At 33.1% G+C, this 21,592-nt stretch overlaps 1 protein-coding gene across 1 annotated transcript; it reads right to left on the bottom strand.

Annotated features, from left to right (window-relative positions):
- Window positions 1-237: 237 nt before the first annotated feature.
- LOC140046711 (eEF1A lysine and N-terminal methyltransferase-like) lies at window positions 238-21,487 on the bottom strand. Its single transcript, XM_072091414.1, has 17 exons — window positions 21,440-21,487; window positions 20,836-20,930; window positions 19,994-20,222; window positions 19,207-19,415; window positions 18,684-18,804; window positions 17,494-17,624; window positions 16,831-16,974; window positions 16,468-16,654; window positions 14,019-14,196; window positions 13,082-13,210; window positions 11,731-11,807; window positions 11,267-11,402; window positions 10,728-10,850; window positions 10,089-10,353; window positions 1,571-1,653; window positions 1,054-1,185; window positions 238-689 (listed from the first exon to the last, which is right to left on the bottom strand). The coding sequence occupies exons 2-17, from the start codon at window positions 20,925-20,927 to the stop codon at window positions 412-414; spliced, it is 2,514 nt and encodes an 837-aa protein (XP_071947515.1). The 5' UTR covers window positions 20,928-20,930; window positions 21,440-21,487; the 3' UTR covers window positions 238-411.
- Between the last annotated feature and the right edge of the window lie 105 nt (window positions 21,488-21,592).

Genomic DNA, 21,592 nt, shown 5'->3' with positions numbered 1-21,592 from the left:
TTTCCTTCGTTAATGCATTTATACACTAGCAATACAAGTCTGTAAAATATTGTATAGAGTCGATAGGCGGCATTCTATCTATGACGTCATTTTTTATTTTTACAGCAGTGATCAACTCGTAAAACAAATTCTGGTATTTAATTCAATTTTTTTTAACGTAAATAAAACATAAGGGTTTTTTTTTACCTAAGCTGACATGATTTTATAGAAAAATTAGTATTTAGTATCACAGTTGCCACTTCAGATAAGTTATTTTAATGGAAATAAATAAATAAAAATGGTTCTTTCCAAAATCATATCAAGGTTTCTGATGCTCCTTCTATCCCCATCCTCGTAACTTTATCTTTCTGTTATTACCAGGTGTGCTGCTTTCCATGCAAATTTGCCAAATGTTAATGCTACAATCCCGATTCATTGTATTTGCATTTCTGAGAACATTTCTGCAATATCAAACTCTTCGCTGCTCAATTTTTTAACTTTATTCTGAAGTAGTTCAATGGTTGGTGGTAAGTTTTCACTTTGTTTTTCCTGCCATACTTGTTGGTCTATGTTACTTGATGCACACACAACACAGTTCACTTCTCCTTCAATAGGTTTAATGATCATTGCTGGGAAGACCTCTTTGATTGTAGCTAATGATGATGCTTTTAGATTATCCTCTCGACAGCCAAAATTTAATGCAAACAGACCTTGGGAATAAAGAAAACCGGATAAATTATTTCATAATAATACATTTTTATTTAATTCAGACCAAGTGGCCCACTTCACTTCCCAACCTCTTGCATATGCATTAATAATAATCTGAGGTTTTTAATCAAAATAATATACAAACAATGTACTAGGAAGTTTTATCAGCAATTGCCTTCCATAGATGTAAAGGTAAATGCTTTTGTCAGTCAAGCTCTTATAATGTTCTCATTATCTCACTGTCAACAAAACCTGAATATTATAAACTGTGAATTGTGACTTTACTATTTATCAACAACTATAAATGCTATACAAATTTTGAAAATTGTATTGATGGTCAGGTCATAAGAAGTAACAAATACTTACCTTTCTGTTTTAAAAGAGATTGAACTTTTAGTAGAAATGATGTTTGTAGAAATTCTTTAGGTGGCCAGATTGAACCCCCGATTGAACCCTCACTTGCATTTACATCAAAACAGATGACATCATACACATTATCTGTAAAAGTCAAGTACTGTAGTTAAATCTGTTTCTAGAGGAGAGAAAGTTAGTACTGGATGGAGCTTCAGAGAAGGACTAATTTCATAGAAAACCAATATAATATCCTATGTTTAAGATTAAATGCAAGTTGTGTATTAATTTAATACTGCATTAAATCTGCTTTATCTAGTTTATGGCTGCCTACAGTTACTATTTATCAATTTTATACCCAGCACTTACTATTATATACATTTTTTTATACAAATACATTAAATACAAGAATTGCTCTAAATATGCATTCAAAACTACAATAAAAAAATGTTTTAAATATTTTCTTGTTTTTAATTGATATTTCATTTTCTTTATAACATGCTTTACTAAAGTTTTTACTTTTATAATGCACTTGCCTGTTTTGAGTTATCCTCTATAAATTTAACACCATCTCCTTCCAATAATTGCAGTCTTTTATCAGGTACCATACCAAATCTATGTTGAGCAATTTTGATAATTCTCTAGTTCAATCTACACATGAGAAATATCACATTTCATAGTATTAAAGTGGCTCCAGTCTGAACCGTTATATTAGCCAACAGGGTCTTACAAAAACAGCAACCTCGAAACACTGCAGATGGTCTCTGTTCACAAAAACTTCTGTATTACGTGTTAGACGGGCTCTGTTAAAAGGCAAAAAGGTCCTCTAAGCCTGGCAAGTTATAAGTGCAATTTATGAAGACCTGCAGCTCTTGTTTTACAAATTTTCTTTTTCATCCCTAACCATGGTAGGGCGGGTTCTGGAGACTCATATATTTTGTTATATATTTCAAAGTATAGTAAGTCCAATTTCTGGGACCTAGCAACTCTATATTTCAAAATTGTCTTAGTTCCACCCCAACCATGGTGGGCTGTTCCTTTAGACTTTTAATTTCATAATAGCATCTCTATTTTTCTAAATTTTCTCAGCTCAGCCCCAACCATGATAGAAGGGCTGGTCTTGGAGACTTATATATTTTGTTTCATATCATCGAAGTATAATAAGTCCAATTTCATATATCAATTTATAAGCCCAATTTCCGGGACCTAGCAACTGTATTTTTCAACATTTTCTTACAGATCATCCCACATTTACAATTTTCGCACCCACAGACAGCAACCAGCCTACGCCCTATATAACGTAATATTGAGAAGTTGGGGTCTATATTAAATAAGAAGAAACCCTGGGCTGCGTTGAATTGTTTATGTATTGGTGAATGATCGACGCTATTTTTCATTGAGCCCAAATCCATCTTTACAGTCAGTTCTTCTCCATCCATAGATAATATAAATAACACAAACCTACATTTTTCTGAACAAAGTAACCATACCTAGATTTTTGAGTTCGAGAGTGCAATTTCAGAACAAATAGGGGTTCATATTCTCAACATTTTCCTATACCTGTGGTGGCCTAAAATACACCAAACGGGTTGTGTGTGTCATATTTATCACGTACAAACCCATGTTAAAAATTATAAATACCTACGTAAAGAATGTGAATGCACGCTGCACCCCTGCCTAATAAAAAAAAAAAAAAATTTATGTCCTTGGTTCAAGTGCCCTTTTTTTCTGCATCCCTGTCCTCATTGCATGTCTGAAAAATTTATGAACATAAAAAGACAGTTACAGTAATTGTTATATCTTCCCTATAAGGAATTTTAACGTTTTTGATTCATGTAGAGCTAGTCCAGTGGCATAACGCAGAGACGAGGCCCCTGGTGGCACTCCAACACTGGAGACCTCGGGCGTTTTTAGCTTGAAGTATTTTATTGCCTGTTTTTTCTTTAGGGAATTGCTCATGGGCCCCTGGGTTTAGCCAGTTAGCGCTCATAGTCGTTACGCAACTAACCTAGTCACATGGTGCCATTTTTACCAATCATGTTATTGTAGGCCTACATAGGCTATGTAATACAGTAATACACACATATATTTGTCTTTTCTTTCATTAACTTTCCTAAATATGTTCATATGCCTTCATATGCCTACGCCTACATCATGACGCATGTTTGTTATATAGATACACAACAGACATTTATAACTTTTGTCATTTGCTGTAACCTTTTATCGGGCTATTTTTTCCTTTTATGTTTTTCTATACGAATTGCAAAAAGAAAGATTATTGATTTATTGTTATTGACATTAGATTGTTTATCTTTTTTGCTAATAATGTAAACATTTTATTTAGTACCTGTTCGTAGTTTGTCTTCTAGAACTTTCTGTCCTATAACAACTTATGTAAGCATACTTTAGACTTTAGAGTATTTTTTAGTTTATGAGGAGGAAAGCTATAATCAAGATAATGGTAATCATAATTATAGTACAAGTTTACAACCTACAAACAAGATTATATGTCACGTAGGCAAATATGCTTGATGCAACAAAGAGCAAAATAGATATTTAAGATAAATAGACACATTTGAATGCACTACAGGCTGTATAATGAGGAATACCTCAATCTTCAGGTGCTTGCTTTCGAATGTTTGTATGTTTGTTGCAAGAACACTTTTTGTTTCTTTTATACCTTTCTTTACTCGGACTGAACATGTTGTTGTGACTCCCTGTGTTTCAACATTCTCAATGATAAAATCTCCACTCAATTGACTAGTATCGCATTTAACAATCGTCCTTGTCCCAATAGCATCACCAATAGACAAAAATGGTACCTAATAAAATAAAACTTTTGTTTTTTAAACTGCTTCTTTACCAACTACTTTACCACTGAGGATTGCTATTAATAATAATAATCACATTCTGCATGACTGCAGTGTGTCTATTGCAATGTAGCATAATATTCCAGTCAATCTAATGATATACCCACCACAAATTGCAATAGTAACAAAGCAAGTATTTTTGAATTCCATATAAAGTGTAGAGCAACATACTAAAAGTCACCGAAAATCCAAGCATTGGGTCAAGGGTCAGAGGTCAATAAAGGTCATTTTAATTCAAAATTAATATGCCCCATTATACATATATTTAACCATTTGAATACATTATATACAAGTTTGATTTATGTCATCCGAAAGCTTCTTAAATTTCCTATTCAGTGATATCAAACTTATAGTCATAAGATGTTATTTAGAATGTCATTTTTGCGGAAAAACACAACATAATGTGTCAATTTTGGCAAAAAAATGTTGTTTTAGCTGTAATCAACAATGGTATACACACAGGGATACCCTGGGGTGAACATTTCAGTCCAAAGCGATACACTAATGACCAGCTCAAGATGCAGATGAGTGACATCTCCGTTCCTGTTGCTTCTGGATGATCTACATTCCATTTTTTCCAGATGGCATTTGTGTTGCCATGGTTACAGTATTTATATTGGGATGTACTGTATAAGTATTTTAACGATTTTTTAACCAGTAGAAATACAAAGATGTTCAACAGCAGTTTGACAATGACCTCCATGTTGTATGACGTTCGGACCATCTGGACTGGATTGAAAGGGTTTCTATGAGAAGCCTCAAAGAAAACCAGAGGTTTGGCAAGAGATATAGGAATGAGTACATCCAGACCAAATCTGCGCTGAAATGTATGTAATGCCTTGCAATAGTATCAGGGCGTTACTCCAGCAGCGGCCAACATAAGACCTTATGGCCACACGTCAGGGACACAATGGCAATTGAAAAATACATTTGGTTACGACTCAGAGACTTCATACCATTGATACGGGAGTTACTGCAGGTGATTCGGAATATAAGCAATGTGGTATTAAGCATTGAATATTTTGGCCAGAAAGTCTTGCAATGTATTCAAGATCCTGGTAATCAAGTCATATGTACATACAGGCAAATATGTGTGCATTGATCCTACAGTTCCAGAGGAGACTCAAGGTGACAACATGAACATGAACTTTGTTATCCACCAGCACTTTTTGAAACTACCAACTTACAATACTTTCAGCTAATAAACCAACATGATGCTATGCGGAAACAACTTCTTCTGAATAGTCTAACACATCCAAATCACTGAATGATGTCCAGTAGGCCTACATTCTAGATGGTAGTGCTCTACTGCACAGCATTCCATGGAATAGTGTAGAGATCTGTAAAAAATATTGCTCTGCCATCATAGTCTTTGATGATTATGAAAGCAGCTCATACACCAAAGACGGCGCACATGGTAAGGCGTGTCAGGTGGTAGTGTCCCTGTACATTTTACCAGTGACATGTTCCACAAAATTAGATCACTTTCTGTAACAAACAACAATTTATAAATCTTCGTAACTAGTATTTGAACAACATGGCAATGAGTGAATGCAACTGCTGATGCAGATGTTCTTTCGGATAGTACAAAAAACCATTGAATCAGCAAACAGGAAAACATCTGTCATTATCCGATGACACGGATCTACTAGTGCTCCTCTGCAGTCAAGCATTTAAAACATCTTGTGATATTCTTTAGACTGGAACTGAGATGCTGGACTATCAAACTGGTTCAAACAGTACTTTTGAGAGACATCTGTGATAACCTTCTGTTTGCTCATGCGATACTGGTGACACAACATCCAGAGTTTTCAGAATTGGCTCTAAAAAAAGCTTGTCATTGCACTTATTTCTTACATTATGCTGTAGTCTTCAGATGCAAACAAGCTACAAAGGATGACATTGTGATTGCTAGAGAAAATGATTTAGTGTGTCTGTACAATGGACGACCTGGAAAACGTGGAATGCCTTTGACTCCATCCCATCTACAAGTACAACCTCGCATATCGCCAACTTCATAATCGTACCACAACCAAGGTACTTAACATCATGTTCAAGTTCAAGTTATCTTTTAGCAATGGAGTGGGGTTGATATGTGTACTGAGGATTGGGGATGGAAGATCAGATGATGGAAACATGGTTTCTCTACACACAGACTTAAAGCCAGCACCTGAGTATCTCCTTGAAGCATTCAGGGGTAACTAGCTAGAACTACATGTGGTGAATGCAATGGCATTTCACTGTACTAATACCCGAACAAGAAAGTGATACTGATGACATATAAGTTGTGAGTCCTTTTCTATTTGAAGGATTAAACAATATCATCCCACACGGAGCAATTCAAATAAAAAGGTCTGGATTAAAATGATCCTACAAAATATACAAAAATATCACAATACACAGTACAATATAACAAGAGTCAAAGTTCGAGAAGAGTCGGATGGCAACTGGCAAAAACGAATATCTTTTCCGGTTTGTTCTACATGCATCGAAAGCGACACCCATGAGGCATAAGCTCGAAATCACTGAACAAGGCATGGTTAACATTTTTTAGAATAGCTCTACTTTTTTCTAGAGTTTGCATGTCACAGAAGGAAGATAAGCTACAAAGTTGACAACCTATTAATTTAGAACTTAAGTTAACAATTCTTTGTAGTGAGTTTCTCTCTTTGACCCTAAGACTAAAAAACCAGCATATAAAGGAAAAAAGTTAAAACGTTCTTAATAAAGGAATTATAAAAAAAACCTGAGAATTACTTTATCTATCGACATTAAAATGGTTCAGCTTCCTTAAACAGATAAAGTCTCTGGTGTCCTTTCTTTACTATTCATGCCTCTGTATTTAATTCCCAGCTGAGCTTGTCCTCAAATATAGTACCTAGGTATTTAAAGGAATGAACAATATCGCTGGTTCGTCATTTATGATGGATACCAGAGGGCTGCGTCCTTTCTCCTTCCTAAAATCTACAATCATGTCCTTGGTTTTGGTCACATTGGGTTCCAAGTAGACTAGTTTCCACAAAATTGGATAAAACAATCTAATGCGGAACATGACCGTCCTGTGAATTTTGAAGGAGAGACAGCAAGACAGTGTCGTCAGCAAATTTGACAAGATGACTATTGTCCTGTTCTCTGCGACAGTCATCATTCTTCTAGCTAGCATTATTTTTCCTATTTCATGATGATGCAATAGGTACAGGAAAAACATTATTTGCACCAAATACTACCAAAATATAAATAAAATATATATAACCATAATTTAGTTTTACGTAAAAGGTCAATGACCTCTATAGTTACATAAAAACTGTTGTATCAATTAGTTTTTAGAGTAAGCAATACATATTATACACATTTGTAGTTATTTAGATGTTATTGGCAGGCATAAAATAATGTTACCTACTACTACACTACCTGTTGTTGATAACAATTTATCATTATTATAGGATTATTTTTATTATTGTTATTATTATTTATTTATTTATTATAAGTGCATAATTAATTCAAAATACTTAACATCATTTTTCCTAATTCATATGACGATAGGTACAGAAAAAACACAAGTTACATCAAATGCATCGACAATTATGGAATAAGACATTGCATGTTAATAATTTTGTTAGGAAAAATTTGAGTTTTTGTAAAAGGTCAATAACCTTTTGACCTCTAGTTACGTATAACTGTTGTATTAATTGTTTTTTTAATGTATATTAGTAGGATATATATACTCTACACATTGGTACTAAAGCTATTTAGATATGATTATAAAATAATAGATTATAGGCATAAACGCTACCCCCTACCCCAAAATTGTTTACATTACATTTGATCAAGAATCAATTTCAATAAGAATAGTACATCATTACTTTTAAAATTCTTCTAGTTAACATCATGTTTCCTATTTTATATATTGATAGGTACAGAAAAAACACAATTTTGATTAAAATGCATCCACAATTATGGCATACGATATTGCAGTTAATCATTTTTTTAAGGAAAAAATGATTTTTTGTAAAAGGTCAATAACCCTTTGACCTCTAGTTATATAAATAAGTGTTGTATTTTGTTTTTTTAAATTGCATTTTAGAAAGAAATATATATTCTACACATTGATATCAAGATTATTGAGATTGGATTATAAACCCACAAGTTATGGGCATAAATGTTACCCCTACCCCAAAAATATTGACGGAATAAAATCACTATATAGTTGTTGAGATTACGTAAAAAATAATGTGTTCCAATGCTTCAATTTTCGGTGACTTTTAATATGTCATTCTAAACTACATTTGGAATGAAAAAATCAATGTTTCGTTACTATTGCAATTTGTGGTGGGTTTACCTCTAAATATCACTAGATTGACTGGACTATAAGGGATCATCAGCACGTTGTAGATGAGATAGATCATAACAATATTTTTAATATTCTGTAGTGCAATCTACAATCAATGGTTTTTGTGTTAATTACATAATGGTCCTTGGATAAAAGTTTTATCTCTTTTTAAATCTCATTTCTTCTTTCTTATTTTTCTACAATTTCTTCTTATCTAAGCTTACAACATCTGGACACACATACTTGTTTTATGGACAATGCACTAGGCCTCAAAATATCTTGGTTATCAATAATGTAAATATTTGTTTTTGTTTATCTCCTAAATTGCCCTTTCAATGTCTGTAATATTTATAAATTATTTCTTGGGTATTAAACTTCCTGCTAAATTTGCTTTTTTATGATTATTTGGGCCAATCTATTCTAGTCCTGGTATAATTCCAGTTTATATTTTTATAATTGTGTTAATTGTGTTGTATTCAGTGTAAAAGACATTAGTTTTAATAAATGTATGCTTATCTTAGTTTAGATGTACAATTTGGTTTGCATATATTTTTTGTTTCATTTACACCTTTCTTTAGTTTAGACTCAGACTGAACATGATATTGTGTCTTACATTTTGCATATAAGGACATCAAAGAAAGATATAAATGTTTTGTTTTATTTATTATTTATTTAACTTTGTTTTACAAGGGTAGTTTTGGATGCAGAGAAGATTTAAATTGAGGATGTGGTGCATATTTACGGTATTTTTTTCAAACTGACATAACCGATTGATGCCGTATTAGATAATTCCTCTCATTTTTTTTTAGTTATGATTGCCTTTAAGTTGACCTTCTAGAAGTACCATAGAATATTAATGTTTGTTTCCATATCTTGAAAAACAAACACATCCTGGTTAAAATAAAGAATCATAACTTTGCAATCAATTTGTAGGTTAATTATGTCATAGCCCACAATGCAATTCTTGAACTCTATCCACTCAATGTTAATAATACATGAAATTTGTATATTGTACATTAGCATTTTTTAAATATTATTGACAAAAAGCAAGATTTTTGTATACATCTTATACTAATTATACTATTTTGTTTTTTATTGGAGAGAAAAAGATTGTTTTTAAAAATTTCAGTTAATTTAAAGGAAATAAATATATAAAACTGTTTCTTTCCAAAATCATATACAAGTTGCCTGCTCCTTCTCCATTTTTATCCTCATAAGTTAAAGACCCATTCCCTACAATTTGTGACGTTTTGTAAAAATAATACATATATATATTACTTTAAAAACATTAAACCAGGTCATTCCTTGCCTTAAATTTGCGTTTTATGGTAAATTATAAAAAGAGAGAAACAATGCACTACCTAAGTAGCTCGCGGTGCAAACATGGTACGTTAGCCCAAGGCCTAGCCTGACGTTGTATAGTTGCTGCATTCATTATCTTTCTGTTTTTGACAGACTCCATTGATACAAATTGGGGGAAACCCAGTATTTTAGCTGAAAAGTTAGGAGTCTTCTATTTGTTTTGGCCTCGATCGAAAAGTGGGAGATTTACAGAAGAAAAACAAAAATATCAATCCGCGTGCAATGCATGTTGGGATTTATAGCGGGCCGCTAAAATGATTAAAGTCGCCTTATTTTTCACATTTTTAAACATTTAAAGACGAAAAAAGTTTTCTTAATAGGACCACATAGTATTTATTTTTGCATTAATGTAGTTTGTGATCTTAAACTATAGATCTAAATAAATGTAGGGAATGGGTCTTTAACTTTTAATATTACCAGGTGTTGGTGCTTCCTATGCACATTTACCCAATGTTAATGCTACAGTATCAACGATTCATTGTATTTGCATTTCTGAGAACATTTCTGCAATATCAAACTCTTCGCTGCTCAATTGTTTAACTTTATTCTGAAGTAGTTCAATGGTTGGTGGTAAGTTTTCACTTTGTTTTTCTTGCCATACTTGTTGGTCTATGTTACTTGATGCACACACAACACAGTTCACTTCTCCTTCAATAGGTTTAATGATCATTGCTGGGAAGACCTCCTTGATTGTGGCTAATGATGATGCTTTTAAATTATCTTCTCGACAGCCAAAATTTAATGCAAACAGACCTTGAAATAAAGAAAACAACGACAAATTATTATTTCATAATACAATTTTATTTAATTCAGATCAAGTGGCCCACTTCACTTGCCAACCTCTTATATCTTATATATAGATCTGTCCACATTAATCTGAGGTTTTCAATCAAAATAATACACAAACAATTTACTAGGAAGTTTTCTCAGAAATCGCCTGGTGGTAAATGTTTTTGATGCAAACACTTCAGTCTAGCAGTCAAGCCCTTTTGATGTTCCCATTATCTCACTGTCAACAAAACTTGACTATCATAAACTGTATAGCATCTACAGTTGTTGATGCTATACAAATTTGGACAATTGAATTGAACAATTATAGGTGGTAATAAAGAATAACAAATACTTGCCTTTCTGTTTTAAGAGAGTTTGAACTTTCAGTAGAAATGTCTTTTGTAGAAATTCTTTAGGTGGCCATATTGAACCCTCACTTGCATTTACATCAAAACAGATGACATCATACACATTATTATCTGAGAAATAGTACAATTCAATTAGAAATTTAATTAGAATCTTTTTCTTCAGGAACAGAAAGTTTGTACTGAAGATTTTAAAAAACCCAATATATCCTCTGAGCAAGTTGTACAATTAAATACTGTCTCAAATACATCAACTTTATCTGGTTTCTTGCTGCCTTGGAGTTACTATTGAGAGGATTTCAATTACAGTATATATCGAGTACTTTTTTTTGTCTGCTGTTTGCTGTTTATAATTACAATAAATGTACAAATCATTTTTTATTTAAAATATTTTAAATCAATATTATTACTACTACTTTGCATTATAGGAACAAATAGATCTAAATATACATTCAATGTTACAATAAAAAATGTTTTTTTTTACAATATTTCATTTTCTTTACTAACTTTTTTATTTATAATGTACTTACTTGTTTGTGAGTTATCCACTATAAATCTAATACCATCTCCTTCCAATAACTGCAGTCTTTGATCAGGTACCACACCAAATCTATCTTGAGCAATTTTGATAATTGCTGGGTCTAATTCTACGACATCTAACTCAATCTACACATGAGAAATAACGCATTTCATAGTATTAAAGTGGTTCCAGTCTGAACCTGAATATAGCCCTCAAACTATGTTAAGTAAAAATAACCACGTTTAAGAATTTTATTTTGTCTGTAATATATACAGTAATCTCATAATCAGGTTTAGATTTCAATACTGGGCCCTACTAGTGCTACTACAGTATAGTCTTGTCCAGTAGCGTAATGCAGGGGGAAACACCCTGGTTTAGCACTCACTAGGGGCCCTCCAATGCTGGGTAGTTGCTCTGGGGCCCCAGGGTTTAGTTATTGGTAGTTTTTGATGACTAATAAATCTTAATACTTACTGTTGGAAACATTGAATGTAAGACTACTGGTAGACCTCCACCTCCTAAGCCAATAAGTAGAAACTTCCAAGGATGCTCTAATGTAAAACAATAAGAATAATATTATGTATATGAATATGGTTTTATAACATAATGAAGCCAGGATTGGTAAATTCAGAACATTAAAATATAGCATTTCTAATCAATAACTTTCATTCTATTACATAACTTTAAAATACTAGATAGTACGCTCGCGTACCATCTAGGTTGTGTCTACAGATGGTTCTCGAATACACAGTAATTTCAGCTTTAAAAAACTGGCAATTTCAAATGTACGTACCGCAGGACTACAATACATTGTCGTTTTTAGAAACGAATAAAATAGACACGATGATTAATGTAGTTAACTAAAATTAGCACCCTGGGAATTAGGCCTACTTCAGAAAGAGAAACTTGTCTTAAAAATGAGTCCAAATTTGAATTCATTTTAACAAATCCAATTTGTGTTTTGTATATAACATTAGAGTTGAGGGATGTGGAAGAGGATGGGAAGAACAATTTTTAAATATATTATTTATCCACTCAGTAACGAAATATTGTTTTAAATGTTTTAAAGGCCTAACAATAATATATATTAACACAGTAAAACATTTACGATTCAATACTTTTTTTAAACTGTCCCTGTTATAGTCGATTGAAATAGTAAAGTACATGTAATGATACACCACTACGAAGTTTATGTTTTTTATAATTATTAATTAATACAAATATTGAGAAGCAACTGTCAGTAATAAAGTTTTTATTTGTATATTATGTGTTTATATATCCAGCAGTAGAGCCTACCCACAGTCACAGTAAGAAATTTTCTTTGTGTGTTTATCTAACAGTAACCACATTCACAGTAAGAAAATTTTGATTAAAATGGCAACCAAAAATGCCTAATACGACAGTATTTACAATATTGTCAAAGTATTGCAATGCTATATCTCAGTTTTAAGGGCCCATAAATTTACCTACAAACTGGGAGTCTGAGAGATTGGAATGTTGCAAATCAATACATTTGTATAAACGTATATTAAATCTATCAAAATAGTATTTTTTTAGAAAATCGGCCTGACCACATCAAGTGGTTAAAATCAGTACCGAGATTCTAACCAACTTTATATACCATCGAGTAAACATTCTAGAAAAAACGCTCGATTTACCGAACTTTGCCCTTACGTAAATTTATATATAGATACAATACAATATAATACCATACTAATGTAGAATTCATGAAAAATAATAATTATTATGTGACAAATAAAGACAACTGGGTTTCATCCCACATTTTCTAAGGAATAAACGTCACTTAATACTTAGTGATACGTACGTATAACTTGTTGAAAGTTTGGAATAAGTGCTAAGCCAGCTATGATGCCTTTGTGTGTTTCAAAGCTAATATAGCTTCTATCTATGACTACTTTAGATGTTCTTTTACCTCCTTTACTTCTCACTGACACTAAAAAAAAGAAAGTTTTAAATCTGTTTACACATACCTATTTATTGGTTTATTGTAATTTATATATCTCCATATACAAAACATTTTTCAATTGTCATTTATGTGTTACATTCATTTATTAAGTCACCATTGCGTGTATGAAAAATTGCTAAACATAGAAAAACAAAAACAGTTTAGATCCACGGAGGGGTTGCCACATGACGCCATTTTGAACTTAATCACGTTCTTGTATGTAATTGCTTATAGTTTTGCTTAAGCTGAAATATTTAAGAAGTGCTTAAACAAATAACTTAATCTTATTTATCAAATTGTCTTAGGTAAATTTTACTTTGCACATGCGCAAAATTAAAGAGGGCAGCAAATTATGTCTTAAGACGAAAAATCTTATCTTACGCGTGCGCATTAGCTTTTTTTCTCTTAGCGATGGCGGCGCTATAACATTTTATCTCCATGTTTTTACTCCCAACAAGAGAGGGCGCATTCTGGCTACTATTGTTTTTATTATTTTATTATTGTTCGTAGTACAGCGTTCAATGTTCCGGCTCGCATTGTCAAAAAGAATGTTTCTGTTTTTAGAAATGAGATAAGACAACATTTTTCATCTTAAGGCAGGGTGTTGTTCGTTCTAGATTTAAGACAAAATTAAGCAAATATTTTTGCTTAGATATATTAATAAATCTGACTTAGGCAAAATCAAGGATTTAAGGCAAAGTTAAGATGATATTTTTGCTAAGCAAGTTTGATAAATCCGGCCCCAGTTGCTTGCTCTGAATGAATGATACAAGGACTCTTTTTGTTCCATTTATACCTTTCTTTAGTTTAGACTCCGACTGAACATGATGTTGTGACTTCATGAATATTAATCGTCTCATAGATTCTCCCTGTGTTTCAACATCCTCAATGATGAAATCTCCACTCAATTGACTAGTACCTCGTTCAACAATCGTCCTCTTTCCAATATCATCACCAATAGACAAAAATGGTACCTAATAGAATTAACGCAAACTTATGTTTTTAAACTGCTTCTTTAACAATTACTTCCATTTGAGGATTGCTAATTAATAATGATTATGTTCCGCTTGACAATGTAGCATAATAAGTGATCATCCAACAAGTACATTAATACTGATCATAACATTGTTCTGTATGACTGCAGTGTGTCTATTGCAATGTAGCATAATAAGGGATCATCTACATGTTGTAGATGAGTACATTAATACTGATCATAACATTGTTCTGTATGACTGCAGTGTGTCTATTGCAATGTAGCATAATAAGGGATCATCTACATGTTGTAGACAAGTACATTAATACTGATCATAACATTGTTCTGTATGACTGCAGTGTGTCTATTGCAATGTAGCATAATAAGGGATCATCTACATGTTGTAGACAAGTACATTAATACTGAGAATAACATTGTTCTGTATGTCTGCAGTGTGTCTATTGCAATGTAGCATAATAAGGGATCATCTACATGTTGTAGACAAGTACATTAATACTGATCATAACATTGTTCTGCATGACTGCAGTGTGTCTATTGCAATGTAGCATAATAAGGGATCATCTACATGTTGTAGATGAGTACATTAATACTGATCATAACATTGTTCTGTATGACTGCAGTGTGTCTATTGCAATGTAGCATAATAAGGGATCATCTACATGTTGTAGACAAGTACATTAATACTGATCATAACATTGTTCTGTATGACTGCAGTGTGTCTATTGCAATGTAGCATAATAAGGGATCATCTACATGTTGTAGACAAGTACATTAATACTGATCATAACATTGTTCTGCATGACTGCAGTGTGTCTATTGCAATGTAGCATAATAAGGGATCATCTACATGTTGTAGATGAGTACATTAATACTGATCATAACATTGTTCTGTATGACTGCAGTGTGTCTATTGCAATGTAGCATAATAAGGGATCATCTACATGTTGTAGACAAGTACATTAATACTGATCATAACATTGTTCTGTATGACTGCAGTGTGTCTATTGCAATGTAGCATAATAAGGGATCATCTACATGTTGTAGACAAGTACATTAATACTGAGCATAACATTGTTCTGTATGACTGCAGTGTGTCTATTGCAATGTAGCATAATAAGAGATTATTTAACATGTTGTAGACGAGTACATTAATACTGAGCATAACATTGTTCTGTATGACTGCAGTGTGTCTATTGCAATGTTGCATACCGTATATTTCGGTGTATAAGTCGCACTTTTGACACGCAAATTTGACCTCCAAATTAAGGGTGCGTCTTATACACCGAACATAAATGCCTCACCACACAGATTGTACATAGGCCTAGGCTATCGTCACCTCGTTTGCTAGGCCTGAGTAGGCTAGGCCTAGCTACAGTAACTAACTAACGTAACGGCAACCTGCTTCTGCCTAGGCATGATGTTATACTAAATATGATGAAAAGATTTGTTCATTATGGCGCTCCGATAAAATTTCATTTGTAAACGTTTACGTCGTACGATTGGAATAGTATTTATTTATACAGTAGTTATACGCACGATCGCCGTACCCCAAGCGCGAGCCCTTCTTTTGGTGGCACATGGTGTGCGGTATTCGACTAGTACATTCTCCAGGTGATTATAGCATGGACCTAGCGTACACACTTCTCGGATACATAGATACTAATCGAATACGATTGTCTGTGAAAACGTGCGCCCTCTCGAAATGATCGAGCGAGGCTAGCCCACACACACACGTGCGTGTTACACACACGGTCATGCACTCGATGTTGCGGCGAAACTCATGAATAACAAGTGAGAAAGAACTTGTTGAGGCTGGGCGCGGCCGAGCCTAGGTAAGAAAAAACCTAAATAAAGGACGCCGTTGTAGATATAACAAAATATATTATCACAATAATATTGATTACAATTTAAAAAAACATTGTTTTGATGAAATATAAGGTGCGTCGATATAAAAAATACCGATATTTTACTCTCAGTTGGGGGTGCGTCTTATACACAGGTGCGACTTATACACCGAAATATACGGTAAGTATCAACAGGTTGTACAAGTACACCAATAATGATCATTATGTTCTACATGAACATAGAATAAGGTATCATCAGCATTTCACAAGTACATTTATACTGAGCATGACTGCTGCAGCAGGGAGGTATACAAATAAGTGGCTGCAGTGTATCTATTCAGCATAAAGTATGTTGTAGAGTACATTTTTCGTCTATAAAAGGTAAGTAAATAACAACATGAACTTACCTTTGTATTTTCAGGAAGATCAGAAGGCGCCAACTCCATGACATCACCAGACAGTTCATCTTGTATTGCCTTCAGACTCTCATATTGGTTGTCCCGATGAAGTGTCACAACAATAAGACGTTGGAAACTAGCAGACTTTGCAAGATCAACACGCCCCTTGGGATTACTGAACAACCACTCAACCTCTCTAAAATGAGTTATGGGTAACATTATTTTCAAATGTTTTAAAGCTATGTCTACACTATCAAACTAGTTTGACAAAAAAAGTGTGATGTGTCCAAATATGGTAGTGATATACCCAAATATGGTAGTGATATGACGTGATATCATGTCCATATATGGGCACATCACATTGATACTGACCTTCCTTGTGGGACAATAAACACAGCAAACTTGTTGGCAGGGGGAAGCGCACCTTTTGAATCAACAACGAACAGAGTAAATCTGGGAGTTGTTGGTTGTTTTGCATTGTACAACTGGAAGGACAGCTGCTCTTCATCCACTGACCTATTTAAGAGGCATCAGTACAAATAAGATATTACTGTTCCTTCATTATTGATTTTTAAATATCTACAGTACACATCATATTGTGTGTATATACATCTGCTGGCTATACAATGGTATTTTTATACATTTTTAATCAGTTTTACTGTAGTACAAATTCCATTTGGACTTCCATAATTTGAATGAAATAAACTCTTATTTAAAGATGGATTGTTTTGTGTTTAATGTGTTATTTCAAACAATGGTATTAGAAACTTTCTAAACACAGTTTCTAATGAAACTACTCAATTTCTTATTTTAAATATTTGGACCCCAATGGAAATAAATCACTTAATAAGTCACATAATTGTTATACAGACTTGGAGGGAGTTATTATATTATGATAATCTTTATAAATCTTTGTTTGTATTTCACATGAAGGATATCTAATAAAATCAAATCAATCAACCATGACAAAGTAAAAATAGTTTATGACGAAATTGCGTGACAAATTCGTTACCTGTGTAAAAGTTATCTGATTACCTAGTTTTTAGTGAGTGACGCATCACATGATAGTCTTGCTGGGCTTTGATAGCTGTTATCACAGCCTCAGCTGACTCCAGCCGTAGATTACTAGAATTCTTAGTGAAGAATACATCTAGTGGTAAAGGTGCCTGAGATTGAATTTTAAAAATGATTATAATATATACAAATATATTGAGTTAAGATTTATAAACAATAACAGCATAGAAGAAATACTAAACTGTCGATATATTATTGTAAAATAAAAGCTAAAATTTAAAGATGTATTGTCCCTTGAAACACAAAAAAATGAAGAAAAAAAATATTCTAAATTTAAATTGGCCATATCAAAGTAATATTAAAGTTATTTACTTTAAGTCGAAAATTCGAGCCAAAAACAACAAGTTTACGTAATTAACAGGTAAATTATTTGATTACATTTCATCTGGAAGTATGCATTATGCATGATGCTAATTAGGATTGTTTACAACTCGTCGCGGTTGAGAAAGTGTTTTCACACAGATCGCCAGGAAGTTTTATGATTATGCATACAGAGTAGCCAAACAAGCGCGTTGCATTATAAGATATGTTTTGATCGAAAACTTTGACTGGAAAACAAAGTTTTTTTAAAATGTCTGTATTTTGGATAAATTATTTTTTTTCAACTAATTTGTTGGTAAAGTTAATAACTATTATGATACTTCAAAATGGACAATATCTTTAAAAGAGGAAATCTGTGAGAATAAGGAAAAGCTGAGATTACAGTATATCATATATTACTTCAATTCATCTATAATATAATAATAGTATTACTGTATAACCATTTCTCTACAATAGTCATTTTATAGATGAGGGACATGTCCGAGTTCAACTATAGGATCAGACCTATATATATGATGATGTATATAAAACAAATATTGACTGTGGTCCAACCATTGCCATACAGTAGTCATTTTATAGAGGGTGCATGTCTAAATTCAATTGTACGTTGTAAATTTTCAAGAGGCTAGAGATACGTCTGAATGTGTAGTGGTATGCGGTACATAAAACAAATATTGATGGAACAAATGGTCCCCACAATAGTCAAGTTATAGACGCCGCATGTCTGAATTCAATTGTAGGTTGTAAATGTTCAGGAGAATGGAGCCACATCTGAATGTGTAGAACAGGTATGAGGTAAAACAAACAGATTTTTTATTACAATACTGTACCTTGCTTGCCATGATTGGTTTAAATTTAGTACAGACAAAAACGAAGACGGGGAGAGCAAAAGCAGATTTTTTCTCTTCATTGTCATCCGTAATAACCTTGTGTACCCTTACCAGCCATGACCTGTGTTGTCAATAATAAAGTATTCATGTGAAGTACAACAATATTTGTTAAAGTCAAAGCTATTGATAAGATAATTTTTAGATTTAAAAAAAAGAAATTCTTAAATTTTTCAACAAAAGAATACTCTACTAATTGTTTACATTTTTATGTCCAGGATATTTTTGAGATAGTTTGATAATAGCAGAAAAATAGATGGTTCACGATTTTGACTTTAACGTGTAAAAAAGCGTGTTTAAAAAATTAGTAAATTATACAATAGGGAATTTTCCATTTGCAATTCATTCATATGAAACCTAAAAAATGCTTCAACAAATACCAAGTCTTATAACTTTTTATGAGTGGAGGGAGTTCTTTTTGACATCAGACCAGATTTGACTCTGCAATGATACTCAGATTACTTACTTATTTGTAAACCATGTGACTATTTCCTTTGCTATGTGTTGTTGCGCTAATGATATACAAATATAGCGCCCTCCATAATTAACTACACGATCGATTTCTGAGAACATGTTTTGAACACTTTCAATTGTGGCAGGTTCCGAGTCTGACATAATGGCGTCAAGCGTTCCTTTGTCAATAACCACATTGAAATGATTATCATCAAATGTCATCTGGAAAAATTAATTATTTTTATTATTTATTAGGCATAATGTTTATAAGTGATATTATATTTATTCACAAACAATGCTCTACAAAACAGTTTGTAGAGTCTTTAAAAGTAAAAAATGTCTTTATCAGAACTTTTACCATTGGATAACTCCTGATATCATGAATGGCTTGAACCAAGGACTTTGGGATTGGCACCTGTGTATCTAAACCACCAAGGAGCTACAGCTAATTTAACATTGTCACCTTTTGTTACTTTTTACTCTATTAGTATAAGCATTGGACAAACATTCTCATTATGTATAATAGTTTCTAATGCTCAAAGCCTCTAAGCGCATCATTACTCCCGTGGTTGGATCAAACAAGTATGGAACACACCTGATCTAATCAGCACAGGTGTGATTGACCCTAATTATTCATCCCACTTGTACACCTGGGTGGAGAGAGACAAACTTATGTGTGTGCCTAGGACACAAGCAATCTGAAAAGCATTATTGACTCTCAAAGTCTTGATCTCACGATAACACGCTGAGCAATATTGGCAGAAAAGCAATTTCAGAATTATATATTAGTATTAACTTACCTTCTGCACGTCCATTTCAATAAACTTCATCTTTGGTCTTGTAGACGCGTTCCTCGTAGTCATGTTTTTAATTACCACCTTACTGATATCAATGTTGATCAACTGATGATAGCCTACATCATACAAGTCCTCACTCAGTGTTGAGTTACCACATCCTATCATCAGCACCTTGTTACTGCTTTTACTGTACTTGTGCAGGATTTCACATAGATCTCCATATTCACCATACCTAAAAAAAAAATTAGTTTTAACCTTTTCATATAAAAGAGAAAAAATATATACAGTATACATGCTCGGACTGGTGGACTGGATGCATGAAAGGTGAATATTAAGATATGAATAAATTGATAAATTAGAGAATAAGTGAGTGAATGAATGAGTGAGTGTAAGAATGGTGGAGTGAGTGGATGAATGTGTTGGTTCAACATTGAGTGGAAGATTGAGTTAGTGGATGAATGAATGAGTGGATAGATGAATGCGTAGATGGTTAATGAATGAGTTAGTGCATGAATGAATGAGTGAGTGCAAGATTAAGTGTGTGGGAGATTGAGTGAAAGAATAGATTGAGTGAAAGAATAAAGTGAGTGAGTGGACAAATGAGTGAGTGGATGAATGCGAGTTGTTGCCACGGTAGATGGCAGATTGATGCAGGTGAAAAGATTGATGAAAAATCAGCTATGTAAAAGAAGATTGGATGGATGAATAATTTATTAATTGATCGACAAATGGATAAATGAAATCATCAATAAAGTAAGTGGATGGAGGAATGGATGAGCAGCTGAATTAAATGAATAGAAGATGAATGAATGGATTGAGATAGATGAACCTGAAGTCTGTTTTACCACTCAAATGCTGCACCACCACGCTTCTTGAAAAATTTGTCCCAATAATCCACAGACTGAAACTCACTACTGCTTCTTGGTAACAAATCCATTTGCTGTTAATATACAATTGTAATGAAAAATTAAGTTTATTAGGTTTTAACCCGCCATCTGTAAATGCAAAGAAAAGTAACTATATAGCCATGTATTTATTATTAATTAATGACATGTTTTCAGTTGAATTGAATGTTTCTTGAATTTAAATTAGCCATGAAAATTAGGGACTGTTTGATAAATGATGAATCAACACCACTTTCCAAATGTTGGTCAAAAAGACAGGCAATAGCTCCATCCTGAGCAGCCCTGCCATCCATACATAGGCCTACTATACCTACTAGCCTAGCTAGCATTTAGGCAGGCAGAACTGTTCAGTCAGTGAGGCTCAATGTTAGCCTAGCCTAGCCTAGCTAGAGAGAGTCCTACTTTAGGACAAAACAAGCTCTACAGATAAGCCTATATTCTTAAAATGTATAACGTTATTATGTATCTATTGAATAATTATAAGCAGACGACTTTGGATTATCATTATATTATGTTAATTTATTCATAAACAAGGAAAACTTACAGTCAATCAAAACACGTGTGTTTGTGTTGGGAAAACTCATCTGTGTTGTGATATGTAGTTGTTGTAATCCAGCATGATTCTACATTATAACGACTGTTTCGATAGAAACTACTAAAGAAGTCTATAGCCTTTGACCTATCAATGCTGATTTTT

Source organism: Antedon mediterranea, chromosome 4 (genome assembly GCF_964355755.1).
Source record: "Antedon mediterranea chromosome 4, ecAntMedi1.1, whole genome shotgun sequence".
NCBI classification, from domain to species: domain Eukaryota; kingdom Metazoa; phylum Echinodermata; class Crinoidea; order Comatulida; family Antedonidae; genus Antedon; species Antedon mediterranea.
The sequence above is the reverse complement of the archived record's forward strand: the minus strand, read 5'-3'. Positions and strand labels throughout refer to the sequence as shown.

Excerpts from the sequence above, each read along its gene's own strand:
- LOC140046711 (XM_072091414.1), bottom strand. The coding sequence starts at position 20,927 with ATGGATTTGTTACCAAGAAGCAGTAGTGAGTTTCAGTCTGTGGATTAT. Across the intron at positions 1,654-10,088 it reads GCAGAAATGTTCTCAGAAAT|ATTTGGTATGGTACCTGATA; the intron begins GCAAATACAATG and ends TGCTCAACATAG. Across the intron at positions 690-1,053 it reads ATCTCTTTTAAAACAGAAAG|GTCTGTTTGCATTAAATTTT; the intron begins GTAAGTATTTGT and ends TTTATTCCCAAG.